Source organism: Notolabrus celidotus, chromosome 11, assembly GCF_009762535.1.
Source record: "Notolabrus celidotus isolate fNotCel1 chromosome 11, fNotCel1.pri, whole genome shotgun sequence".
NCBI lineage: Eukaryota > Metazoa > Chordata > Actinopteri > Labriformes > Labridae > Notolabrus > Notolabrus celidotus.
The window spans coordinates 1,236,739-1,258,440 of NC_048282.1; the positions used below are offsets into that span (position 1 = coordinate 1,236,739).

General features: G+C 38.8%; 1 protein-coding gene across 2 annotated transcripts in view; it reads right to left on the reverse strand.

Moving 5' to 3' along the window:
- The window catches only part of nphp4 (nephronophthisis 4), a 343,814-nt gene extending 329,166 nt beyond the window's left edge, over window positions 1-14,648 (reverse strand). Inside the window, exons 1-3 of one of the 2 annotated variants that reach the window (XM_034696560.1) lie at window positions 14,476-14,648; window positions 14,098-14,286; window positions 10,453-10,590 (exon numbers count right to left, since the gene is read on the reverse strand). In XM_034696560.1, coding sequence (XP_034552451.1) covers window positions 10,453-10,590; window positions 14,098-14,274 — 315 coding nt within the window. In that variant the 5' untranslated portion in view covers window positions 14,275-14,286; window positions 14,476-14,648. Of the gene's footprint in view, window positions 1-10,452; window positions 10,591-14,097; window positions 14,287-14,475 lie in introns of those variants that run through there. The other variant, XM_034696561.1, reaches the window with a different exon arrangement.
- Between the last annotated feature and the right edge of the window lie 7,054 nt (window positions 14,649-21,702).

Here is a 21,702-nt window from a genome sequence, read left to right on the forward strand (position 1 = left end):
CTCCGTCAGGATCAGATTCTGGATCAGATTCAGAGGGTTGAAGTAACGCAGGTCTGTGAGCAGCCGTGTATATTCAGCCAACATGTAAACAGTAGATCAACGTGCTGGAGAGCCGAGGGGATAGCCACTTTCTGGGGGGGCGTGGTCAGAGAGAAAACCGACTGTTCTGAGGAGGGCTGAAGAAGAGGGCTTTTCAGACATGCCAAAATCTGATTTCAAAGTGTTTTTTTGAGCATAAACTTGAAAGACATGTTTTGGGGACCTCTTAGACCAATATATATTGATGAAAAAAGCGTGATATGTCACCTTTAAAATATAAATACACGTGGTACGAATGTTTCTCACATCCGTATGCTGTGGTCATATGTAGTTAGTATTTGACTGTTTGGGGTTCAAGGCCTCTTTTTTCACAACAGTTTATTTTTCGTTAGTTATTAGAGGTTAAAAAACTGGGTTTTACTTCTGGATTTACTTTGACAGCTGCCGTAGAGAGAAACTCCATAGTATCTTGTGACGTACCCTGTAGGGTGGAGCTCGTTACCGTGACAACCACAGAAATTCTCTACAGCGCAGACCCTGGCTGCACAATGTCTGTGCATTGGAACAGGGTTTTTTGGCTTCAGAACCGTACAACGGGAAAAGGTGGAGCAATGCTGTCCATTTTATATACAGTCTATGACTTGAACGAGCAACCATCAGATTTCTTTAGAGAGGAGATCAAACACATTACAAAACATAAGACAACCATCATATAATATATTATATAAATACTTATATTATAGGACTGCATACAGCAAAAGCTGGTGAGCCCCACCCTATCAGGCAAACACTTTGGCTGTTTTCAAACCCCCTACTATACTAGCAGTATATACTGATTCAGTCTAAATTCAGTACGTTGTAAGTGAATGAGAGCAAAATCTGCAGTATGCCAAAACTACCCAGATGTTGTACTGAGTCAGGAACATGTCTCAGTCTGCAGCGGACCAGTCTCCCTCACGTACTGTTTCCCACAATGCACAGCGCTAACTTCTTCTTTTTTCTGTATATGACGGGGGAACTCAGATTTTAGGTGCTGTGTAAATTATTAAATTCAATATAAACCACTTCTTAACTTTTTAAATCATAAGTGATGCTAAAGAAGCAGTTCATCTATCAGCTTGGTCGTTGTTTACTTCCGCTTCCTGAAACCAGAAATCCAGCGACGCCTGACCCAGCATCCTATAGACCAGATCCAACAGAACAGTCAGTCTAAACGCAGTATGTAGTGGGCAGTACGTACGGTATACTCCATTTGTAGGTAGTATGTAGCAGGCTGTTTCGAAAACAGCCTATGTCTACCCCAAGTGAAAGAGGTGACTCGCATCATGTTTACTGAAAAGGTCTGTAACAAGCTCCTGCATCACCAACGAAACAGTAGCTGGATGAATTTTGAATTTGGTAGATAAATAAGACCACAAATGTTTCTGTCAAGCTTATATGTGCTTCTTTACATCAAATAAAGTTTGATCAAGTTGGAAGAAAAATCTTTTGTTTTCTTCTACAAGCAGTGACAGACCAGGAAAGCTGGAGCACAGTCTTATTTTGGTCTTTGGCCAAGACTGTTTGACTTTTATCTCATCTTAGATATATATATTTGGTTTTGTATTATTTTTACCAGGCCCCGCTGTAATGCAGTACAACTGGTGCGCAGTGGCTGTTTGCTCACTGCCAATTAATAACAAAAGAAGAAGAAAGCATTAACACCAGGTGGTAATACAAAACGTGTTCAAAACCAGAGGAAACTGCAGAGCCTTAGTCATCCTTAAAAAAGGTCTCAGAGGACTTTCTGAAAAAGCGGAGGTCAAGTGCAAAATTTGCTAGGTCTAATTACCATACCATAAATCTACAGCAAATACTACAGTGTCCAAGTGCACAGAGAGCAAAGCACCCAGTGAGTGGAGGAGGGGGGAAGATATTTTTAATAGTGGAGGAGTTTCCAGTGACTTTTGAGTCGTATATTTGCTTGAAATGTTCGTTCCTAGTTTTGTACGGATGGAGCACGAGCCCCAGCTGAGAGATGATTCCATGTGGAGTCACAGATTTGATCAGACTGACAGCACCCTACAGCAGATGGAGCCATTGCAGCATATATTTGGCTTTAAAAAAGATCCAAGAGGGCATTAAGTACGCAAGACCCTGTAGTCAATGTTGTAACGCACCTTAAAGCTTGACCCGTGACCTGGCATCTGTTCATACTGCTCTTCTATAATGAAGCAGTGAAGACGTGCTGTCTCTGTTGCTTACTAAAGTTAGATGGCTATCATGAGGTCAATTGTTCACAAGGCTCTCTGACCTGACCTTTGAACTTAGTGAGCCTCAACAGTCTACTCTCTCTAACCTGCTCTGTGACCCACAGGGTCTGGCAGAATTAGTCCATCTAGCAGACATGTTTCACATATGTATGGGCACAGCATTGATTCACAGCAAGTCCACTTTGAAGTGCACAGCACAATCACAGCAGTGAGGAAAACACTGCTGCTGCTGCTGGACAGCAAGGTCAAAGCTAAGGGATGTGTCCCCTTTCCCAACTTTGGAGACCTTTCTGGAGCTGGGTTCATCTGACACATCACTCCCAGATGCAATAGCTCAGCAGCTCTTATCCATAGCAGACCGGTTCACAGGGTGCTTCCTTAGCCTGAAGCCAGGCCTGAGTGGATCAGAGACCCCTTTTCTGTTGACGTGACGAAAATGCCTGATGACCTGACAGTGCTGAACGGAGAAGCTGCTGTAATAATCAAGGACCAGCACTCCAGTTTGAAGCTGAAAATTCATCATTACTTGACTTAAGGATGCAACAAAAGAATGATTACGCAGCGCTCTCACTGAAGGCTGGACACTTTTTGATGTGTCCGTCACATCCTATCTTTGGAGGCTGTTCTGCTCACACTGCCAAAAAGACAATGTACTGTCAACATTTCACTTGAATATTATAATTATTATTATTATTAATAATAATGATAATAATTAATAATAGTAGTAGTAGTACTATTATTATCATTATCATTATTATCATTACTATTATTAGTAGTAGTAGTAGTAGTAGTAGTATCATAATCATGAGTAGTAGCAGTAGTAGTAGTAGTAGTAGTAGTAAGAGTTGTAGTTGCAGTAGTATTAGTAGGAGTATAAGTAGTGGTATTATAAATAGTAGTAGGAGTATTAGTAGTAGTATTATAAGTAGTAGGAGCTGTAGTAGTAGTATTATAAGTAGTAATAGTAAGTGTTGTAGTAGTGGTGTTATAAGTAGTAGCAGGAGTAGAAGAGTTGTAGTAGTAGTAGTATTATAAGGAGTAGGAGTTTTAGTAGTAGTATTATAACTAGCAGTATAGGAGTGGTAGTAGTGGTATTATATATAGTAGTAGGAGTAGTAGTGAGAGTTGTAGTGGTATTATAAGTAGTAGTAGTAGGAGTTGTAGTATTATAAGTAGTAGTAGGAGTTGTAGTAGTATCATAAGTGGTAGTAGTAGTAGTAGTAGTAGGAGTTCTAGTAGTAGTATCGTAAGTAGTAGGAGGAGTAGGAGTTGTAGTAGTAGTATCATAAGTAGTAGTAGGAGTAGTAGTAGTAGTAGGAGTAGTAGGAGTTGTAGTAGTAGTATCATAAGTAGTAGTAGGAGTAGTAGTAGTAGTATCATAAGTAGTAGTAGGAGTAGTAGAAGTAGTTGTAGGAGTTGTATTATTAGTATCATAAGTAGTAGTAGGACTAGTAGTAGTAGGACTAGTAGGAGTTGTAGTAGTAGTATCATAAGTAGTAGTAGGAGTAGTAGTAGTAGTAGTAGGAGGTGTAGTAGTAGTATCATAAGTAGTAGTAGGAGTAGTAGTAGTAGTAGTAGGAGTTGTAGTAGTAGTATCATAAGTAGTAGTAGGAGTAGTAGTAGTAGTAGTAGGAGTTGTAGTAGTAGTATCATAAGTAGTAGTAGGAGTGGTAGTAGTAGTAGTAGGAGTTGTAGTAGTAGTATCATAAGTAGTTGTAGGAGTAGTAGTAGTAGGAGTTGTAGTAGTAGTATCATAAGTAGTAGTAGGAGTGGTAGTAGTAGTAGTAGGAGTTGTAGTAGTGGTATCATAAGTAGTTGTAGGAGTAGGAGTTGCAGTAGTTGTATTATAAGTAGTAGTAGTATTAGAAGTATTATTTATTATTATCAATATTATAAAAAAGCAGTAGTAGTATTGTTGTTGTTTTTGTTATTATTATTGTATTAAAAATATTTTGATTATTATTGGTAATGTATAATAATTGTTATCATTATTATTATTGTTTATAAATACAGCTATTATTATTTTTATTATTAATACTGTTATTATAATTATTGTTATTATTATTTATATAATTATTACTAATATCATTATTATTTTTATCAGTATTTTTATTATTATCAATACTATCATCACTCTCATTCTCATTATTACTATGATTATTATCATTATTATCATTATTATTATCACTCTCATTATTGTTATTACTATTGTTATTATTATTAGTCAGCATGTGACACAGCCCACACACAACAGGGGCCACATCCTAGACTAAGTTATCTCCAAGGGTCTAAACATTTCCGAGGTTCTGGTATCTGATGTTGCTCTCTCTGATCACTGCTGTGTTTTCTTTGAAAGTGATTTATCTGTGAACACTAATGTTCAAACTGAGGTTATCTCAAAACGTTATATTACTGAAAGTACCAGTGATATATTTATTCAGGCTTTCTCTTCCACAACCCCCCTCTCTAGGTTCTCTGCAAATGAACTTGTAGAAGATTTCACTTCTTAAATTACAAACATTATTGATTCCATTGCACCAACTAAAGTAAAAGTGGTCTCCAATAAGAAAAAATCGCCTTGGAGGAATACCATGCAGGTCAAACATGAAAAAAAGGAATGTCGAAAAGCTGAGCGCAGGTGGCGTAAAACAAAGCTTCAGGTTCATGATGACATTTATAAAGAAAGACTTCACATGTTTAATCTACAACTAAAAAAGTAAAGGCAGACCTTCTTCTTAGACATTATCACCAAAAACAAAGATAATGCACGCGCCCTGTTTGCTACAGTCGACAGGCTAACAAACCCCCCTGTGCCAGTGGCCTCTGAACATTTATCTACCAGGGCCTGCAATGAATGTGCATTCTTCTTCACCGCCAAAATTCAGAAAATCAGACAAGCAGTCAGCACTACTGTACGAGGTACTGGGAATGTGTTATCTGTGTGTCCACCAAAAAACAACTCAATCACTATGACACAATTTAATCCAATAAATTACAAAAACCTACAAGATATAATACAACATTTAAAATCCTCATCCTGCTGCCTTGATATTCTACCATCACCATTTTTCAAAAAGGTTTCAGACTGCATGACCTCGGATCTGCTTCAAATTGTCAACATGTCTCTTCTTACAGGTGTCTTCCCCCAGGCCATGAAAACAGCAGTAATTAAACCCCTCCTGAAGAAGAACAATTTAGATACATCAGAAATGAACAACTATAGGCCGATATCAAACCTTCCTTTTTTAAGTAACATTATTGAAAAAGCTGTTTTTCAACAATTGAACAATTATCTAATGATAAATGACTGTTTTGATGTCTTCCAATCAGGATTCTGATCACAGCACAGCACAGAGACCGCTCTAGTCAAGGTCCTCAATGATATTCATTTAAACACAGACAATGGCAAAATTTCAGTTTTGGTATCACTTGATCTTAGTGCTGCTTTTGACACAGTTGACCACAAGATACTACTGGACAGACTTGAAAACTGGGTGGGACTATCTGGTGCAGTACTAAATTGGCTTAAGTCCTATTTAAATGACCGGGACTATTTTGTGTCTATAGGTAAATACACATCTGAGCGGATGAAAATCGTATGTGGAGTACCTCAGGGATCCATTCTGGGGCCTCTGCTATTCAACATCTACATGCTCCCCTTAGGTCAGATAATAAGAAACAACAAAATAAAATACCACAGCTATGCAGATGACACACACATTTACATCACCATATCACCAGGGGATTATAGTCCCATACAAACACTGAGTAAATGCATTGAACAAATCAATGACTGGACGAGACAGAACTTTCTTCAGTTAAACAAAGAAAAAACTGAAATGATTGTTTTTGGAGGAAGAAAGGTTAAAGGTTACTGCTCAGCTCCAATCTGCACGGATGAAATGTTCAAACCAAGCCAGAAACCTTGGTGTAGTCTTAGACTCAGACCTTAATTTCAGCAGACACATTAAGACAATTACAAAGTCAGCCTACTATCACCTTAAGAATATATCAAGGATTAAAGGACTCATGTCTCAGCAGGATGCAGAAAAACTCCTCCATGCATTTATCTTTAGCAGACTAGACTACTGTAACGGGGTCTTTACAGGACTCCCTAAAAAGTCCATCAGACGGCTGCAGCTCATACAGAATGCTGCTGGAGTCCTAACAAGGACCAGAACAGTAGACCACATCACTCCAGTTCTGAGATCCCTACACTGGCTTCCTGTCAGTCAGGGAATAGACTTTAAAATCCTGCTGATGGTTTATAAAGCTCTGAATGGTTTAGGCCCAAAATACATTGCTGATCTGCTACTACTTTATGAACCACCTCGACCTCTGAGGTCATCAGGTACTGGTCTGCTTTCAGTCCCAAGAGTCAGAACGAAACATGGTGAAGCAGTGTTTAGTCATTATGCTCCACATATCTGGAACACACTCCCTGAAAGCTGTAGGTCTGCTCCAACTCTCACCTCTTTAAATCAAAGACTAAGACTTTTTTATTTACCACTGCCTTCCTATCTTAGATTATTTTAACTCACCTCAAATTTTTATTTTATTTTTAACATATTTCTAATTTTCCTTTTCTCCAATGCTTTTAATGTTTTAATGTAAAGCACATTGAGTTGCCCTCGTGTATGAAATGCGCTATACAAACAAAGCTGCCTTGCATTGCCTTATTATGATGTTACATTGTTCCAGGCAAAAGTAGCACTGGTATTGCATGGTCTTAAAGTCTGGTAACCTCAGTCCAAGACTTATCTGAAGAAACTAGATTATAGAATTATATGTAGGTAGGTAAAATTGTGAATTTGAAGCCTTCACCTTTAACTTAGAGAACAGGAATCAAGCTGCCAAAGAGGCATGAACCTGCCAGAGGGTGCCTTGCTGTACAAAAGAAATCCTTTCAAGTTGATTGAGTTCTAAAAAAAAGATCTGATTTGTGGAATATGTCATTACCTCGTTCTCATGTTTTGTCTGGTCCTTGTATCTCAGGTCTACTTAGCTATGACATTCTTTTCAGCATTTTCAAGAAGTAATTGGAAATTTCATCATCAAAGCTTTAAAGAATACATTGCACATTTTGACATCAAACATTTTGTGTGTTCCTTTTATCTAATCATGGTTACAGAGAGGAGAAAGGGCCGAGGGTTCAACGGTTGGAGAAGAGGGAAGATATTTTTAAAAAGTGTAACAAAGTGGGACGGTACACTTGTTTCAAACTGTCATCCATGTTCCAATGAAATTGCAGGCCAGCTTCGTTCATTGACTTCCTAAGAGAGAGAAAAGTGCAGAAATAACAATCTCAAAATCAATAAACAAGAGAGTCTTTACTGTTGAACTAAAGTAGAAAAACGTACAAACAGGACAGTAAATACTCCAGTAAGTAAGTTAAATTGCTCCAGATGTACTTCCAATCCACAAAGTGTTTAAGCTCTTATGTCTAGAGTTCCCCGTTTATCATGATAATGTAGCCAGCAAACACTGCTTTCAGCACACACAGCTACAAGAGATGACAAGAGGAAAAAAGACTGAAGCCTATCCCATCAGGGGAAATACTTAACATCAAAAACAAGCAGATGACTTGTGGATAAGGAGGAAATAACAGCAATGTAAAATGATCCAAAACTACAACAAACAAGTGACTACTCTGTCTTACTTACAGTCCAGACTGTGGTGAGTCCCAGCAAATTGAACCATGCCTGCCTCCCTGTGCTGTAATCCAATCTAAAGCAAATGCAGATATAGCTCAAGGCTCCACATAACTAAGTGTTGCTGTTAAAGGTGATTGATGGATGCCGTTAAAACAACTGTTCCATTCTGAATTAACTGGGCTCCTCACAGGTTTATTGTATTGGCTGCTAACAAAGTGACACCCGTTCTTCGCAGGTCTGCCAAACCCCTTGGATGTGGCAGTCAAACCCTACAGCGACAGCAAGCTGGAGAGAAGTGTGTGTTGTAGTTCACTTGAGAGGAATTGTGGCACTAATAAATATGAAGTACACACTGTAAATTGTGAAAATGCTTGAACATATCTGTTCAGCAGCGGTGTGAAAAGTGAGGAGACTGAGTGAAGGGTGAAGGGTTCGACCAAGAGTCCCAGGTAAAAGGATCCTGGGCCCCCATTGTTGTCTGCGTTTCAACCGCGGGCTGAAGTCCCGGGTAGATTGTGCAAATCAGGCCAGTGACACATGGAGAAAAAAAAAGTAAATGCACTACACCACCAGACCAGTAGAGGGCAGTAACACAAAGAGGAATGCCATTCATCACAGATGACACCATAGAAGCAGACGGACAGGCAGGTATCATTATGAGCAACACAACAGTTAGCCTGTTAGCATGAAGTGACTCAGCTGGTCTGTTTTAGATGGTGCTATATTTCATCACAGATGGATTCACTGAATCAACACGTGAGAGGAGATAAGCGCGAGTAGCAAAGACGTTTCAACACGGCTTTAAAATCCTTTTGAACTCAAAAAGCCGTGGCAGAGATGGACCGGTGTTTTGGTTTAAACAGCGACCCTGTTAACTGGAGACTCTCAGCCGGATGCATCCGTCATAAACGTCTTTAGACCATCATTAAATATCTGATGAGGATATTTTGAAATCTTAATAAAAACTAAACTAGTTTGCATTCCCAGGAACTCCCTCTGTGTTTCAACAGCTGTGTAAACTCCACAAACACTGACACGTTCAGCTGAAGGTCTCCAGTTTACAGGGTCACTTTTAAAACCGTAACACCGGGAGAGACGCATTCACGGTGGGCTGAGAGAAGACTACTGTTACAAGCTGCTAAATCAAGAGAATCACAGCTTCTTCTTTTGAAAAGTACACACACATACAAAAAAGATAGAACAAATCAAAACTAATGAAAGAAAGAGAAATCAAGAGAATCACAGATGTGTGTGATTTTACTGTGGATGGCGGGCAGAATAAAAACACTGCGGTTAATCTACCAATCAGACACGTTCAGCATTGCAGGTCCTGCCCCCAACGGAGTCCTGAGGAAATGCTACATTCAAATTCATGCTAGTTCTCCGTGGCTACCAACCCTAGCTTTAAGACACCATACCTTTATGACTGGGCATGTGTGTGAGGACCGTTGCTGCCCATTTGTGTTAGATCTTCTAAACATGTAGCGAACAGCACAACCCCAACACGGTCTCAGCAGATGTGTGTCTAACATGAGTCTGGTCCTGCTGGAGGTTTCTGCCTGTTAAAGGAAGTTTGTCCTCGCCACTGTAACTTGCTAAATGCTGCAAAGTGTTCTGCTCATGGTGGATTAAGATGAGATCAGACATGTTCATGTTGATAAACCACTGTCAGGCTACTCTGAAAGAACTATGTCATTGTGGAGATATCTTTTCTTGGACTTGGTTATTTTTTATACACAAACAACAAATACAAGAGATGACAATGAGCGGTGATGACATCAATTCTTAGTGAAAATAAGAGGATGCCTTCCTAATGTTTACATCTTAACGTTTAATACCAGTCTGAGCTTGCCCAGCTCTTTGTGATCTGAACAGCTGACTCTGAGCTGCATGTGTCTGATCATGAGTCTTTAAAAGTGGGCTGTGAAGGCCTGTTTTATTTATAGTTGTTGACTACTCTTGACTACGCACACGGTAAGTTCCTCATAAAATCCCACTTCAAATCTGAACTGTTCCTTTAGACTGTAGAAATAACTGCCTCTACACATTGATTGTCTTAGTGTTTGTCCTCTCCAGTGATTTATTAGTGATTATGATTTATTTCTTCTGATGAACATGTGCTCTTTATCAACCTGCAGGGTGAAAAAGTGGACTACTTCTAACATTAAGCTCATTCGATGCCGGTAGAAAGACTTCTTGGCAATCAAGGTTTGTACTTGCTAAGTTTAGGCTTGCAGCATTCTCAAGAGCTTTGCAGAACCCGGTCCAATCATCACTGCTGATTTAACGTCTTGAGTGGTGGGGCAATTGAGCTGATTACATTAAATACATGCTGAGTTAAATTAATGTAATTAATGCTCGGATGTGACTTGATTTTACTATATATTCATCAAGCAAACAACATGACATGCAATCAAAACTCAGTCTAAAAACTAAGCATTGAGTAAATCATATGTCATCTTCAAGCCCTGCTTGTTTCAGTGGATCGTCCGGTGTGGTGGAGCTACCTGATTGAAGGAGATCTTGTTGTTTTTCATCCCCTGGGGTTGGCTCCTCCATGTTTTCCCAAAGAAGTGCTGATAACTTCTATCGAACAAGGTCACGCAGAGCTGGTAGTTCAAATCCTGTCCCCCCTCTGACACCTCCTGTGAACAAAAAGGGGGAGGAGCCAGATTATACTCACTATGAAATATCATGCTATAAAAAAATGAATTATTTGACCTCAATGATGAACCAATTATTGGAATACAACCAAAGCCTAAATACAGCAAACATTTGAATGACCTCAGAAGGGTCTCAAATGAACCAGCAGCTGAAGGGTTAAGTTCAAACATGTGGATTTCCCAAGAAGCAACCTCCAGTGTCAAACTATGAAGCCCATGCGGAAGTGTTATAAACTGCAATACATGGAGAATCCACTAGAGGCTGGCTGCAGGAACACAGGAAACCACATAGACATGAATGGGAAAAAGACGAAGCTAATCTCTCTATCGGCACACACTGTACGGGGTAGTGATGTGTCGGTCGCAAACGATCCGGCTCTAAGAGACGGCTCTTTGAAGTGAACGACGGGAGCCGGCTCCTGACAGGGAGCCGTTTTTGTTTTTTTTCCTCGTCTTTTTCTGTGAAAGCCTCACGTGATTGGTCAAGACATGGTGGCGTCTTGACCAATCACGTGTCTACATTGAGCAGAACGGGGAGGGGAGGGGTCAGAGACACAGACAGCACAGTGAGCACACCAACAGGAGGGAGACGAGAGGGAGAACATGCGCGACAGAGAGAACGCACTGGAAAGGTGAGAAAACAAGTGACTGCAGGAAACACAGAAAACTTTAGACACATTTAAAAGGCATTGACTGTTCAACGGCAGAGGGAAGACTGCAAGGTGAAAGTGTCATCAATCAGGCTCCACAAAAAACCTGCAAAGGCACATTAGAAGTGTCTGTGAAGGATCTTAGTCATCCAGGTCATGGACATTAGAAGTGTTTATCCATCAGTGCAATAAGTGAAGAATAAAGACAGTGAAGGGAACCTGCTGTTAATGAAGGTGTTTAAAAGTTTATAAATAATATACAGACAATCAGAGATTGGACCTTTTTGTCTAATTATGATGAGTCATGTTTTTGTACTTTATAATTTAATTTCTGTAGAACTCTGCTCCATGTTGAGAATATAAATAAAGCCTTTTAAATGATGCACATTTCATATAATGTATGATTTTTACATTAGTAATTCATTTGACATATAATTTAACATTATTTTAGGTAATACAGTCATTCAAACAAGAAAAAATCTGAGGAGTCACTTGGGAGCCGAAAGAGCCGGCTCTTTGTAGTGAGCCGAGCCAAAAGAACCGCCTCTCTAAAAAGAGCCGAAAATTCCCATCACTAGTACGGGGGTGAATTTTAACGTGACAGTTCAGAAGATATTAAGATTAAGATTTTGCTAGCTGTTTTTCCTAGCTGTTGGCTAGGAGGCTCACACTACGTCACACTCTGCCTGGTTGAGTTCTGCATTTCCAATATGGCTGCCGCCGTCGATTGGCTTCAAAACAGCTCTCAGGAACAGATGGGTGACGTCACGGATACTACGTCCATATTTTATACAGTCTATGGGATTTCCATTCACCCCATTGTCAAGTACAGGTCGAATTTAAAGGTACACAGTGTAGAATTTAGCAGTGTTTAGCAGAACAGACAGAAATGGAACATAATATTCATGAGTGTGTTTCAATGAGTTTATAATCACCTTATTAAAAAGGGATTTTGTATTTGTTAACTAAGAGCTTTTTATATTTACTTAAGGAGAAGAACCCCTTCCATGGAGGCCGCCATCTTGCTCTGCAACATTTCTACAGTAGCATAGAATGAACAAACTATACACATATATATGACCCACTGTACCTTTAAATAATACACACTGTACCTTTAAATACTACTGACTGTGCCTTTAAATAATACACACTGCACCTTTAAATACAACACATGGTTCCTTTAAATAATACACACTGCACCTTTAAATACTACACACTGCACCTGTAAATACTACACACAAGACTGAACTAACTGGTGAAGAAGGCCAGCTAAGTTCTGGACCCTGTGGAGGTGGTGGCTGACAGGAGAATTATGGCCAAGCTGTCGTCTCTGATGGACTTTATGTACATATTCTTGATGGAATTACTGTACTGTACACCTTTTTGTTTGCTGCTGTAACTCCATGAATTTCCCCATTGCGGGATGAATAAAGGAGTATCTTATCTTATCTTATCTTATCTTAAATACTACACAGTGCACCTTTAAATACTACACACTGTACCTTTAAATACTACATACTGTACCTTAAAATACTACACACTGTACCATTAAATACTACACACTGCACCTTTAAATACAACACACTGCACCTTTAAATACAACACACGGTACCTTTAAATACTACACACGGTACCTTAAAATTCTACACACTGCACCTTTAAATACAACACATGGTACCTTTAAATACTACACACTGCACCTTTAAATACTACACACTGTACCTGTACATACTACACACGGTACCTTTAAATACTACACACGGTACCTTTAAATTCTACACACTGCACCTTTAAATACAACACATGGTACCTTTAAATACTACACACGGTACCTTTAAATACTACACACTGCACCTTTAAATACAACACGTGGTACCTTTAAATTCTACACACTGCACCTTTAAATACAACACATGGTACCTTTAAATACTACACACAGTACCTTTAAATACAACACATGGTACCTTTAAATACTACACACAGTACCTTTAAATTCTACACACTGCACCTTTAAATACAACACATGGTACCTTTAAATACTACACACGGTACCTTTAAATTCTACACACTGCACCTTTAAATACAACACATGGTACCTTTAAATTCTACACACTGCACCTTTAAATACAACACATGGTACCTTTAAATACTACACACGGTACCTTTAAATTCTACACACTGCACCTTTAAATACAACACATGGTACCTTTAAATACTACACACGGTACCTTTAAATACAACACATGGTACCTTTAAATTCTACACACTGCACCTTTAAATACAACACATGGTACCTTTAAATACTACACATGGTACCTTTAAATTCTACACACTGCACCTTTAAATACAACACATGGTACCTTTAAATAATACACACAGTACCTTTAAATTCTACACACTGTACCTGTACATACTACACACGGTACCTTTAAATACAACACAAGGTACCTTTAAATACTACACACGGTACCTTTAAATACAACACACGGTACCTTTAAATACTACACACTGTACCTTTAAATAATGCACACGGTACCTTTAAATGCTACACACTGCACCTTTAAATACAATACAATATCAATACCTTTGACTGGTACACTGTATTTTTGAACTAAAAATGTAAACTACATACTAATTTGAGATGCTTGGCCTGTTTTAATAGGAGTTTCACTGAGTCATCTTCATACGCAGAGTAATGTATTTGATATTTCAAGGGTCTTAACCCTATTTTAATCGCTCTGTCTCATAAACAGCCCAAAGTTAGCAGGTAGGCTCTTTAAACTTTAACATGTGAGCTAATATATCTTTGGAGCATGTCTCGTTATCTTTAATGAGTCACCTGCGGGGGTTGAGGAACAGTGAGCCGGCTGAGGCAGAGCTGGAAGCCGTGGGACTGGGTGAAGTGGCTTTCCACGGCCAGTCGGGCTGCTTGGCATGGAGGGGGGACCAGCCGGCTTCTCTCAAACCCTTCCCTCCAGCTGTCCTCCATGGTGGGTACATGTCCCGTTTTAACCATACTCCTGAGTCACTGGAGCAATAAAACAAACAATACACTGGTAATGACAAACTGCTTCTACCCGACTTTTAACTGGAACTACTGTTTCCCTCAGAGTCCCTTCAGATTTTCAAACGTGCGACCGCCATGTTGGAAACGGACTCTACCACTTTTTTAAAGAGGGGGGGGGCGTAATGTGATATTTCCATTAAGTGTACTCACCACTGAATAAGGGGTTACTTCACAGGGAATACACGCAGAAGAGATATGTCTATGCAGTGAGTCGTTTTCAAACTACATATAAGCATTTAAACAAATATTCAAATGTTCGTCGTCAAATATCTCCCCTCTCATGTGGTAGCTCCCGTCGCCTTGCATCAGTTACTATGGTAATTTTGACGTTGCTATGGAAGGTTACTGCACAGTCCTCCAACTACAGACAGAAAACTATCTGTAGTCTGTACTGAATAAATACCTCCAGTTATTACCTTTTATACAAACTAACACCGAACTGTGTATTTACAATTATCAACATAATAATAATAACAATACTAATAATAATAATAATAATAATAATAATACAATTATTATTATTATTATTATTATTATTATTATTATTATTATTGTTGTTGTTGTTGTTGCTGTTGTTGTTGTTGTTGTTATTATTAATTATAATATTGTTGTTATTATTATTGTTATTATTATTATTATTAGTAGTAGTAGTAGTAGTAGTATTATTGTTATTATTATTATTATTATTATTAATAGTATTATTATTATCATTATTATTATTATTACATTACTATTATTATTATTATTATTATTATTATTATTATTATTATTATTATATTAAAGGTGACATATCATGCAAAATTGACTTTTTAATGGTTCTTTACCTGAAATATGTTTCCCTGGCATGTCTACAAACCCCCCGAGAATGTAAAAAATCCATTCTGCCCCTGTTCTGATTTCTCCACCTTTCTGTAAATGTGTGTGAAACCAGCCGTTTCAGACTTCCGTGTTTTTGTTACGTAACAACAATATCCGGTCTGTCACGGAGTCAGAGCTCGGAGCTTGTTCAGCCCATAGACTGTATAAAATAATACTGAATCCCTCCTCCGTTTTTCATTACCTGCACAAATGTGTGCTAACAAGGAGCTTAGGAGGGAGGCATGCTAGTTGTAGGCTGTCTTAATAAACACAAAGGTCGGTTTTACTCCCCACGTCTGCAGATTTGAAGATCTAGTGGAGGATTTTTATTTGTCATGGATAAGTGCTAGCGCTAATTAGCATAGCCACATAGCTATATGTTCATAGCTGTAGCTGTAGCTGTAGCTGTGTACCAAGACACACGTCGACATACTGACAAATAAAACAACAAGAAACACTAAATCTGTGACCAATCCTTCAGAAAGGTCCTGCTGCCTTTCTGGCAGAGGTCGGTTTTACTCCCCACGTCTGCAGATTTGAAGATCTAGTGGAGGATTTTTATTTATCATGGATAAGTGCTAGCGCTAGTTAGCATAGCCACATAGCTACATGTTCGTAGCTGTGTACCAAGACACACGTCTACATACTGATAAATAAAACAACAAGAAACACTAAATCTATGACCAATCCTTCAGAAAGGTCCTGCTACAGGCGCCTCTCCATCAGGATCAGATTCTGGATCAGATTCAGAGGGTTGAAGTAACGCGATCTCTGAGCAGCCGTGTATATTCAGCCAACATGTAAACATTAGATCAACGTGCTGGAGAGCCGAGGCACATCCACTTCCTGAGGGGGCGTGGTCAGAGAGAAAACAGAGTGTTCTGATGAGCAATGAAGAAGAGGACTTTTCAGGCAGGCCAAAATCTGATTTCAAAGTGTTTTTTTGAGCATAAACTTTAAAGACATGTTTTGGGGACCTCTTAGACCAATATATATTGATGAAAAAAGCGTGATATGTCCCCTTTAACTACTCTTCCTTAGTAGGCTCAAGTACAATCCTATTTGTATACCAACGACTGCATCTCCTAACACCCCTCTTTGAAGCTCCTGAAGTTCACAGACAACACCACTGCCATCGGACTCATCCAAGACGGTGAGGAGTCTGCTTACAGACAGGAGGTGGAGCAGCTGGCTGTCTGGTGCAGTCACAACAACTTGGAGATTAACACGCTAAAGACAGTTGGGATGACAATGGACTTTAGGAGGAACCCCCTGCGCCTTCCCCCCTCACGATCCTGAACAGCACTGTGGCCACTATGGAGTCCCTCAAGTTCCTGGGCACCATCATCTCCCAGGACCTGAAGTGGGAGACTCATATAGACTCTGTGGTGAAAAAGGCCCAGCAGAGACTTGACTTTCTCCACCAGCTGAAGAAGTTCATCCTGCCACAGGATCTGCTAAAACAGTTCTACTCTGCAGTCATTGAGTCTGTCCTGTGCTCTTCCCTCACTCTCTGGTTCGGTTCTGCTACCAAATCAGACATGAGGAGGCTGCAACTGACAGTCGTGACTGCAGACATGAGGAGGCTGCAACTGACAGTCGTGACTGCAGAGAGGATCATTGGCACCCCCCTGCCCTCCCTCCAGGACCTGTACTCCTCCAGGATGAGGAAAAGGGCAGGAAAAATCCTCACTGACCCCTCTCACCCGGGTCACCACCTCTTTGACCTGCTGCCCTCCGGCCGGCGCTTCAGAGCTCTGAGCACCAGATCATCCCGGCACCGGAGCAGCTTCTTACCTCAGGCTGTATCCCTCATGAACATCAGACAGTAAACTACTAAAGACTCCTGTGACTGATCACATACATGTGCAATACTTGATTTATGGTGCAATACCTCAATAACCATGTGCAATATTGTAACATATTCCATAACATATTTTATATATATACAGTAGATATCAGAAGTCTCCACACCCCTGTTAAAATACCAGGTTTTATGATGTAAAAAAATAAGACCAAGATAAATCGAGTCAGAACTTTTCCACCTTTAATGTGAACTATAACATGAACAAGTCAACTGACTTTTGTTTTTAATCTTTTATATATAAAAAATAAAATACTAAAATAATGTGGTTGCATAAGTGTACACACCCTCTTATAACTGGGGATGTGGCTGTGTTCAGAATTAACCAATCACATTCAAACTCATGACAAATAGTAGTCAGTATACACCTGTCATAATTTAAAGTGACTTTGATTAATCCCAATAAAGATCAGCTGTTCTAGGAGGAGTTTCATCACATTTCCTCAGTTTCATCTTACAGCAAAAGCCATGGTCCACAGAGAGCTTCCATAGCAGCAGAGGGATCTCATTGTTGAAAGGTATCAGTCAGGAGAAGGGTACAAACATGTTCCAAGGCATTAGATATACCATGGACCACAGTGAAGACCGTCGTCATCATCAAGTGGAGAAAATATGGAACAACAGTGACATTACCAAGAACTGGACATCCCTCCAAAACTGATGAAAAGACCAGAAGAAAACTGTTCAGGGAGGCTTCCAAGAGGCCTACAGCAACATTAAAGCAGCTGCAGGGATTTCTGACTAGTACTGGCTGTGTACTACATGTGACAACATCTCTCCTATTCTTCATATGTTTCAGATATGGGTAGGGGGGCAAGACGGAAGACTTTTCTTATGAAGAAAAACATCCAAGCCCGGCAACATGTTTCAAAAACACACATGAAGTCTCCCAAAAGCATCAAATGTTTTATGGTCTGATCAAACCAAGGGTGAACTTTTTGGCCATAATTCCAAAAGGCATGTTTGTCATAAAAACAACACTGCACATCACATAAAGAACACCAGACCCACAGAGAAGCATGGTGGGGGCAGAATCATGCTTTGGGGCTGTTTTTCTTCAGATGGAACCAGGGCCTTTAGTCAAGGTGGAGGGAAGTATGAACAGTTACAAACACCAGTCAGTTTAACACAAAACCTCCAGACCTCCGTTAGAAAGATGAAGATGAAGAGGAACTTCACCTTTCAACACGACAACAAACCAAAGCATACATCCAAATCAACAAAAGCATGGCTTCACCAGAAGAAGATTCAAGTTTTGGAATGGCCCAGCCAGAGTCCAGACCTGAATCCAGCTGAATATCTGTGGGGTGGTCTGTAGAGGGCTGTGCAGGAGATGCCCTCACTATCTGATGGATTTGGAGCTTTTTTGTAAAGAAGAATGGGCAAATATCACCAGGTCAAGATGTGCCATGGTAATAGACTCCTACAAAAACAGAGTGCTGTAATAAAATCAAAAGGTGCTTCAAACAATTATTAGTTTAAGGGTGTGTACACTTATGAAACCACATTATTTTTCTTTTTTTTTCTTTTCTTTTCATCATTGTTTTTAATATTAATCCCTCTTATCAACCCTTTTGTTTTGTTTTTAGTTGTAAGTAGATATTCTTCTCTAAATTGATGCTTTGTCTTTGTGTTGATTGTTTTCATTGGGAGGGCCACTAGACAAGCCTGTTAGGGTTTTTATTGGCTCCTCCTGCACATTACATGTCACTAAAGTTATTGGTTAGTTTTATTATTGAATGCACCTGTTATGTCTTGGCTCATGTTATTGAGCAGTGATGTTTTGTTTTGTTCTTTTGTATGTGCAATACAAATAAATAAATAAATAAATAAATAAATAAATAAATAAATAAATAAATAAATAAATAAATAAATAAAAGCAGGGGTAAACATTTTTAAAAAAGAATAAATTCACAAAATGAAAGCTTTACTATAAAGGTGCGTTTTGAGTAGTGAAACAAAATTAGGGACTGACTCTATGAGTCTGATTTCCTCTGGCAGGCTATATAAGGCTATATAAATGATTATTCCTGGCAGAAGTAGTATGTGATGACAAGAAACATCCAGTGTGCATTTATTTGATCTAGTAAAAACATTTAGACCAAACCTCTGCCCTTAATTTGTAAAGTTTGAGATGAGCCTGTGAAAGCTGTAAGAGTTTAGTTTTACATCAAACTTTCTCAGTCCCATTTTAAATGATTGTCTTTTGATTGACCTCTGTTTACTCCCGGGACGTGCAGAAACACAGGCAATAGCTTTTTGAAATTACTGGCCTATAGCTTCAGCTGAATGTATCCCTTTTAGTGACAATTTTATAAGAATGACAGAGCCAAGGTTAGGTTATGTGTAAGTATAAATCAACCTAAAAATATTTCAAAGATGATTCAAGAGGGCCCTTCTGACAGTAGAGAGTTTAAACAATAGGCAACAAGGCCGTTTTCATACGAGGCATACGACTCTTTTCTTTATATATGCTTCAACGGGGGTCAATTAAAAAACATGGTATCTCCTTCAACTGTTATGCAGATGATTTGCAAATATATCTGTCTTTTTATAACAAATGACTCCATGAAAGCCTTGTTGACCTGTCTCAGAGATGTGAAATCATGGATGGAGTTTAACTTTTTAAGAGTAAATGAAAAGAAAACTTTAATGATTGTTTTTGGTGATTCTGATCTGCTGGATGATATAGACAGTGTCTTTGATAAATCAGTGTCTCACAGTAGTCCTTCAGTCAGGAACCTTGGTGTCATCTTTGACAGTACTTTTAAATTTGACAAACAGATCAGCTCTCTTGTGAAGACAAGCTTCTTCCAGCTGAGTCTTCTGGGCAAAGTAAAGGCCTATCTCTCTCCTCAAGAGTTTGAGAAGGTTATCCTCATGTTTGTTAGTTCTCGGCTGGATTATTGTAACTCTTTGTACATTGGCATAGATCAGTCGTCTCTTCGTCATCTGCAGCAGGTACAAAATGCAGCTGCAGGCCTTCTGATTGGGAGGAGACGAGATCACATCACACTTGTGCTGGCTTCTCTTCACTGGCTTACTGTCAGTTTCAGGGTCCAGTTCAAAATACTGATGTTGGTTTTTATTTTTTCATAAAATATCTTTATTAGGGTTTTCTGCATCAATCAAAAAGTGCATGTTACCCAGTTTTAGAATTTTTTACAGACAAACAAAAACACCTCGAACAATGATAACCACTAGATTCCAATCCAATGTGTTATGATATAAGTTATCTTAAAAATAAGAAAACAGGACTCATGAATTAGAAAGAAAATATGATATATAAAATAAATAAATAAATAAAATAAAATAAAATAAAATAGAATAAAATAGAATAAAATAAATAAAATAGATAAAATAAATAAAATAAATAAAATAAATAAAATAAATAAAATAAAATAAAAATAATTTCTGACAAAAAAACCTTGAAATGAATTTTTACAACTTGGCCTATGAAACATATATTACATTAATCCTCAAGAGAGGGAATATAATTTACAAAAGACAGCACAGCACCCCAGGTCTTTTTAAGATCATATGAACAACCTCTAGAACTATACTTAATTTTCAGATGGCGGTTCATGATCCATCCATTGTAGAAGAATGCGTCTGTGGGCCACAAGAGAGGCAAAAGCAGTGATATTTCTTTACCTGACAGAAAAGTGAGTAAAGTCCTCAGGGACACCAAAGATGGAGAATAAGGGGCTGGGAGGTACAGGTTTACAAAAAACTTTTAATAATTTACGATGTTGGTTTTCAAAAGTTTACATGGGTTGGCACCACCATACCTGTGTGAGTGTTTGCACCTCCATACTCAAACCAGAGCACTCAGGTCAACGCACCAGCTGCTTTTAGATGTCTCAAGATCCAGACTGAGAACTAGAAGTGACAGAGCCTTTGCGGTGGCTGCTCACACACTCTGGAACAGTCTGCCTCTAAATATCAGGACTGCACAGACCATTGAGAGCTTTAAATCTTTACTTAAAACACATCTCTTTGTGTTGGCTTCAATACCTGTTGAGCGAGACATCCTGACATTTTATTTATAGTGTTTTTGTGTTATCCATTGTGTTTTTAATATCTATTCATTTTAAATAATATTTTGTTATTAGTGAGAGTATTTTGTTATGCTTGTTCAGCACGTTAGCCAACTGCAGTTGTTTTAAAATGTGCTATATAAACAGTGGTGGACAGTAACAAAGTTTTTGGGGGAACTTGTTACTTTGACTCCACTACACATCTATCAGTGCTCTAGTTACTCACTACTTTAGCTTTGAAGTCAGCTCATGAATTTCCTTCTCTTTTCTGAAATCTGATCCTAAGACAGTAAACTGTGTTTGTGTAGTTCTGTTCTCACCCATGGTCATATCTTCAGCCCGTGTTAGAGGTTTTTGAAATGAAGAATGATATGTATGGTTTGAAATGTTCTCCCTGTTTCCCACTCTGCCCAAACAAACAAACATTCACTGTCCAACCTGAGAAAGAGTGCTGAGCTACGTAACGTTTGTTTAACTCCAGATGAACATTTCAAACTAAGGTGTCTGTGCTTGGAGTAACTTAGTGTCTGTTTTTATTCCATGGTATAGTTTTTAGAGATTTAAGTAATGGTTTCTCAATAAACATAATGTAACTGAATGTACTCCTATGTATTC